Raw genomic sequence first — 6,812 nt, forward strand, 5'->3', positions numbered from 1 at the left:
GTCCAGATTTCTTTGGTTGTTGTAAGAAGATAAACATGACGGAAAACAGAAGGAGTAAGAGAGGAGAACATCCAACTAACCAGGATTTTATCTTATTTTGTCCATGAAGCAAAAGATGGATTGGGGGATTCATCAGCGAGAGCAGGTGCTGGGCAGGGTTTTGTACCAGTAACATGACCATCTAGATCATAACCCTGAAGATATGGCAAAAACTAAGCACGCCATAGAGAATAGTTGGTTTCATCCAGTTTAACGGTGATGATGTGATGAGGTTGAGAGAATTGAACAGGGGCCATGATTGATGATTGTGAAAGAGAAGTAGATTGAATAAGTAAAGAGATTGTAGAAGAAATCGTAGAGGGTTCAGTAGACATGGTTTTGAGGATCCTAAAACCTAGATGATACCAAGCTAGAACTAATTTAGGTTTAGGTTAACCTAGAGAAATAGAAGAACAGACTTTGAACAGAACTTTGTTATTGATTATTAACTGTACAATCGAGTTACAAAGAGACTCAACATATATATACACTAGTTCCTTGAACTTCAAGCCAACGTGTTTCCTGACTGATTACAGTTTCATAATACAAGTAATACCAAAGATAGAAAACCCTTAATAAAGAACTATTGTGCACAACTTTGGGTCACGTTGGAGATGTCCTGAATGTTGTGTTAACAGAACATAAGCTCATTTGCTATAGAAACTCTAGAGAAAAATGTTTGTTTTATTTCTGAGATTACCAAATACAACAACAAGATATCAATAGGAGGATGTAGACGAGAACGAGAGCCTAACAACCAGATCACCTTAACAATTACATTTTAGACACGATTTCCTTGAAGAGTTCCTTAGGCGCTGCCGAAAGAAGGATAATGCAAGTGTTAGGACTAGTTTAATTAATTAGGAAAGGGGAGAAAAATAAATAATAAGAAGAGAAATGATTATTAACCTGGCAAACCAGTGAACCTTTCATATTGTTCATATGCCTGGACGATGAACATATCTACCCCAGTAACAACTGCAGCTCCCGATTCTTTTGCTTCCAGCAAAAGTCTTGTCATTTTTGGAGTGTAAACGGCATCAAAAACCAGTGCATAAGCACTTAGGGCATGCTGCAAATAACAACATAGTTTCTTTATGTAAGATTTCATTGATTGCAAGACTAGAAAACTACTCCAATTATTCGAGAAAGCAAGCGCATCATGCATTTAGATGTAACTGATAGGGACAAACCTTTGGTATTGGTGTTTCTTCAATTTTCGGATGCATTCCTATAGATGTCGTGTTTGCAAGAATCATCCCATCCTCTGGGCAGAAAGTTTCCAACTGAGAAAGAGTAATTGCATCTCCTCCGACCAAGGCTGCTAGTTCTCTGGAACGCTCTTGGAGATGACACAACATAAAAATTATCACCTAGAAATGTCAAGGAAGACGATGGACAATTCTGGAATCTTACCATAAGTGCGGTTGGCTATCACAACTTTGGCTCCCTTTGCCTTTGCACCATAAGCAAGGGCCTTACCTGCACCACCTGCTCCAATAACAACAAATAATTTACCTTCTAAGGGCGAACCACTTCCATGGTAATTTTGATCTGAACCTGCAAAAGTACGCTTATAAAATTGGGTCACACCAGAAGCAACATAGGTCTAAATGAAGTATGTGGAGTATGTGAGAAACCTCTCAGCCCATCTTCTATGGCAGAAATAGCACCAACATAGTCGGTGTTGTAACCAATTAACTTCCCATCACTCGGTCTCCTAACAATGGTATTAACAGCTCCTATTAACTGTAGAGATTTCATCAAGTAGATAAATCGAAGTCAATCCATTACTCACAATACCCAACCATTGACTGATTACGAAAATTTACAAAGAGTTACCTATTACCTTGGCAATTGGATCAACCTCATCACAACATTCAAGCGCAGCTTCCTTGTACGGCATTGTACAACTGCATATCAAATGAATTATGTTAATCAACGGGGCAAAAAGTTGCTTTCCAAGGTCATCTACCCAAAAATAGTGCTGACCATCTTTAGAGTAAGTTCTACAACCTGAATCCAGCAAAATCAGCAGATGCATAAGCAGCCAAAAACTTTGCAAGGTCATCCACCAGAAATGGCACATAAACTCCATCGAAACCAACGGACTTAAACGTTTTATTAAACAAAAGAGGGGACTTGCTTTGACTCACAGGCTTCCCAATAAGTCCAAGTACTTTTGTATCAGGACCTATGTCTCTGAGGTTGTATATATCCAATAAATCCTTTACCGTTGGTTGCCCGGGAGCTGATACTATTCCCTCTTCAAGACTACCAAAAGTGAGATAGCCACCATATTTAGGGCAAAGCAACCTTGAGATCAAACCCTTTTCAGTCATTACCAATCCGATAAACGGAACCTGACGCAGTGTGAAACATTCCATAAGATACTACGTAAACGAAAATGACTAATTCGATCCTGCAGTTGGTACCAATCCTAACAACCACAACAAACGAAAGAGTTGCAAATATGCGGAAATGAGCTGAAGTGTAAGAAAAGCAGACAGAGAAATTATTTACTTGGGAATGCACTATAATTTGAAACATGCGAGCGACATCTGTAATATCCCCGGCAGTTGTCGCAATCTTCACTATGTCAGCACCAGTAGATTGTATACTTACCATAAGATCGCCTATTTCTTCCACTGATGGAGTTGCATGGTAGTTATGAGAAGAAACGATAATTTTAGACTTTTCACGTGTCTTCTCATCTAACGAACTAATAAACTCATGTGCAACCTTCAGACAAGATAATAATACCACGTTAAACAACAATTATTTTTTGTTTGATGTTAACCTTTAGACTTTTTAAAAAATTAATATATTCGAACAGCAAGTTGACAACTGACAATAGTTAATTTTTGAAAAATTAATTAGGTACCGAAAAAAGGTTGACATCAAAACTTATGTAATAATTAAAGTACAAATACAATCGGATATAATTAGCAGAACATAATTAGTAGATTAAAAGAAACTAACCTGAAGCTCAACATCAATATAATTAGCTCCCAGCTCCATGGCAAGTTTAAGTGCATCGAGCCGAATACTGTCATCACCTTCGTACTCACCTCCTTCCCATTTGGGTCTAAATAAGAATAAAATGAAAACAAATCAGTTATACTGTACTAAATCATTACCTCTATTTTAGGGAAAAAAATACATTCACATCTTTATTTTTGCCTAAAAGTATATTAAATTGAAAAAAATAAAAATATCATTTTTTTATAAAACGGATGAAGTATTTATTTTTTGATGATTAAAATATTTCTTTAAAGAAAAGAAGAATATATTATTGATCATCAATCTCTCGGCGTACTAGATAAACCGCGGGTTGGACTATACATGTTTGTCCGGTCAGAGACAAGGGATAGAACCCATTCCCCCACCAAAAATTAGATGAGGGCTTCAAAAACCGATGATGGTGTTGAAATTATGCCCAAAACAAGAAACTGGATATTATCCAGTACTGATAATGATATACAGCCCCTATAACCACTAATGGCACAAGTCTTTAGTTTATATATATTGTGATATATATAAGTACTCATCATTCAAACAAACTGATCAGTAAGGAAAAATTAAGAAAGAATGATGTGTACCTGTAGGTGAAAAGAGTTAACATGGTACAACTTTTTATTAGAATTTGAATATCTTGGTAAGGATTGAAGCTTGATAGATAGTCCAATCTGATTTCAACCATATCAACTCCAATTTCTCTAGCTTTGTCTATATCAAGAATCATCTGGTTCATAGATTTTCCCATTATTGGAGCGCATATTAATGTCGAATATGTTGCCATTCCTCCACCTACAATATTCAAATTGAATACCGGTCGGCAGATAACTGAAGGGAAACTTATTACAAAAATAAATAAATGATACACTAATTATAGTATCAAAAATTAGGGTGAAAGTTGTCTGAAAGAAGGAAAAATAGACTGTGGAATTTGAAGATTTACAGTAGACTACTCAATACTTGAACTGTTGAAGAAAGAGGGAGAGCAGTAGGAGAAAATGAAGAGAACATGACTATTGGAGAGCTCAGGCAGCGGTTAACAGACGAAAAAAAGAAGAGAATAGGAACTACGTGCGAACTTGACGCGACAAAATGATGAGTTAAAAGAGGAAAATCATAGATTACAAGAGCAAAGGCCACAATCACGATCCAGAACAACACGTGCGAGCTCGAGATCGAGAACAAGCAGAAGTACCTTTAGGAGAAGTAGATCTGAACGTGGAGACAATGGACAGGGACAACTTTTGGATAACATTTTTCAGGTGCGCGAAATTTCACAGGAGGAGCGTGAACGCCACCGCATAGAAGATCGGTATGTACAGGTGGGTGAGAATGAATCCAGGTGAGGACGTCGCAGAGAAGGTAGACCAGAGCGAAATGGAGAATACACCCTGAAAAAGCGGGGGTCTAACAACACCACCCAATATTTCACTTAGCAATCTGTATGGAAAAACTCGAATATACTTTTAAGAGAATCAACACGACTCAATCAATTAAAAGTATATCAACGAGTTTATATCTCTCTCTTGATTTGATTTACTCAAGCATGGACTGCGAGTTGTAATCAAATACAAGGAATAACTTGGATGGTACCAAATACGAATATCCAGTGTCAATCAATGAAATCAACAACCGAAAGGTCGGATATTCTAATTGATTGTACTTCAACGCACAACCTGTATTATTTCAATTATCAAGATAAACAATATAATGCAGAAATAGAAATAACACAGACACCAGAGTTTTGTTAACGAGGAAACCACAAATGCAGAAAAACCCCGGGACCTAGTCCAGATTGAACACACACTGTATTAAGCCTCTACAGACACTAGCCTACTCCAAGCTAACTTCGGACTGGACTGTAGTTGAATCCCAATAAATCTCCCACTGATCCAAGGTACAGTTATACTCCTACGCCTCTGATCCCAGCAAGATACTGCGCACTTGATTCCCTTAGCTGATCTCACCCACAACTAAGAGTTGCTACGACCCAAAGTCGAAGACTTGTCAATAAACAAAAATCTTTCTCACACAGACAAGTATATCAAAGGATCAATCTGTCTCCCACAAAAAAACCCTAAAGTTTTTTTTATATAATCAAGGTGAACAGGAACCAATTGCTAATCCGGTCTTATATTCCCGAAGAACAGCCTAGAGTTATCAATCACCTCACAACTATCTTAATCGTATGGTAGCGAAACAAGATGTTGCGGAATCACAAACAATGAGACGAAGATGTTTGTGATTACTTTTTATATCTTGCCTATCAGAGAAATCAATCTCAAGCCAATCAATATGATTGTACTCGTACGATATAAGATGCAAGATCATATCACACAACTATGATGCAAGTAGTATTGGTCTGGCTTCACAATCCCAATGAAGTCTTTAAGTCGTTAACCTGGTTTTTAAAAAGAAACCAAAGGTTAAAGGAGAATCGACTCTAGCAATCGAACTAGTATCACAAGAGAGATGTGGGGATTAGTTTTCCCAATTGCTAGATGTCTCCTTTATATAGTCTTTCAAATCAGGGTTTGTAATCAATGTTATCTTAGTAACAAAGCATTCAATATTCACCATTAGATGAAAACCTGATTTAGATTCAAGTTAATATTTCTCAACTGTTAGATCAAAAACTTAGCTTGTTACACACAAATGAAATGTACGCTTCTAGGTTTGTGTAACCGTACCCAAACATGCACATTAGTTGGTTCAACAATAGTCAACCAAATGATTAGCCATATGAGCATTTCATATCAACCATGTTCTTCTTCACCATATCTAATTCAATGGACTTCAAACGAACTAGTTAGAGAGTTGTTCAATTACAAGGAAATCTCATGTACTACACAAGACACAATTGAAGCAAAGATGATTTCATTCACTTGAATCGGTTCATGAACTTTTATAGCCACGGTTTGTAAACTACATTCCTTAGTCTTTTTAAGTTTAAGTTCATCTTTAGATATCTAACCTTCTCAAGCTCGCAGACTAGGTTCGCAGACTTAAGTTACCGGACATAGTTTACAAACTCCAACAGAAATTCTCGGGTATGAGAACTTCACCGGTTCGCGACTGAGTTCGCGGACTTGGATCACGCAAGTAGTTTAGAAACTCCAGCAGAAATTCTCGGGTTTGAGAACTTCGACAGTTCGCGGACTTGGCTTCACGCCATATTCTGGTTCTCTTGATCAACAAAGTTCGCAAACTTTGGTTCAAGGAATAAGACTTATACACATATGTGTTTCCACCACAATTTTTATGTCCACCATTGGTTATGTAATATAAACTCTCATTTCAATCATTGAAACATTCTTAGAGGGTGTTATATAGTTGTTACACCATTTTTCGTCAAAGCAATTTTCAAAGGGATTGAAACATATCATGACTTTCGTCACTAGGTAAAGATAAACTTGATCGAAGCAAAACGCCTACCAACACATATTTCGAGATATAGATAGGCGAGATATACTCGGCTCAAAATACCAAATGTGTATAATCAAAGTCTATATAGCAAACGACTTTTGTCTCAAAGAGTAGGAGATAGAGTAGATAGAATTTTGAGTGATAGATAAGTTCAAGTCTCCACATACCTTTTTGTTGATGAAGTTCCACCGGTTCCTTGAGTAGTTTTTCATATTTGTATGATGAATCACCATAGAGTTCTTGAGCTCAACTACACTTTTTATCCTAATCCGAGACTTAGCTATAGTAGACTAGAAATCAAGACTTATAGTTTTGATCACTAATATTGA

At 37.0% G+C, this 6,812-nt stretch overlaps 1 protein-coding gene across 2 annotated transcripts; it reads right to left on the bottom strand.

The window, feature by feature from the left end:
* Positions 1-641: 641 nt before the first annotated feature.
* Positions 642-4,001, bottom strand: LOC113325382 (bifunctional 3-dehydroquinate dehydratase/shikimate dehydrogenase, chloroplastic-like). Of its 2 annotated transcripts, none has more exons than XM_026573583.1 (10): positions 3,642-4,001; positions 3,022-3,127; positions 2,665-2,781; positions 2,056-2,402; positions 1,889-1,952; positions 1,680-1,788; positions 1,456-1,599; positions 1,233-1,381; positions 949-1,111; positions 642-854 (listed from the first exon to the last, which is right to left on the bottom strand). In XM_026573583.1, the coding sequence occupies exons 1-10, from the start codon at positions 3,839-3,841 to the stop codon at positions 814-816; spliced, it is 1,440 nt and encodes a 479-aa protein (XP_026429368.1). In that variant the 5' UTR covers positions 3,842-4,001; the 3' UTR covers positions 642-813. The 2 variants fall into 2 exon arrangements, with proteins under 2 accessions (XP_026429368.1, XP_026429361.1); XM_026573576.1 differs by having other exon boundaries at positions 2,563-2,781.
* Between the last annotated feature and the right edge of the window lie 2,811 nt (positions 4,002-6,812).

This window comes from Papaver somniferum, chromosome 1 (genome assembly GCF_003573695.1).
Source record: "Papaver somniferum cultivar HN1 chromosome 1, ASM357369v1, whole genome shotgun sequence".
NCBI classification, from domain to species: domain Eukaryota; kingdom Viridiplantae; phylum Streptophyta; class Magnoliopsida; order Ranunculales; family Papaveraceae; genus Papaver; species Papaver somniferum.

Bases quoted from the DNA above. Each gene is read 5' to 3' on its own strand.
- LOC113325382 (XM_026573576.1), bottom strand. From the start codon at position 3,841: ATGGCAACATATTCGACATTAATATGCGCTCCAATAATGGGAAAATCT. The intron at 3,128-3,641 runs GTACACATCATT...ATTCTTATTTAG, and splicing joins TTAACTCTTTTCACCTACAG to ACCCAAATGGGAAGGAGGTG. The intron at 1,600-1,679 runs GTTTCTCACATA...GTACTTTTGCAG, and splicing joins CATAGAAGATGGGCTGAGAG to GTTCAGATCAAAATTACCAT.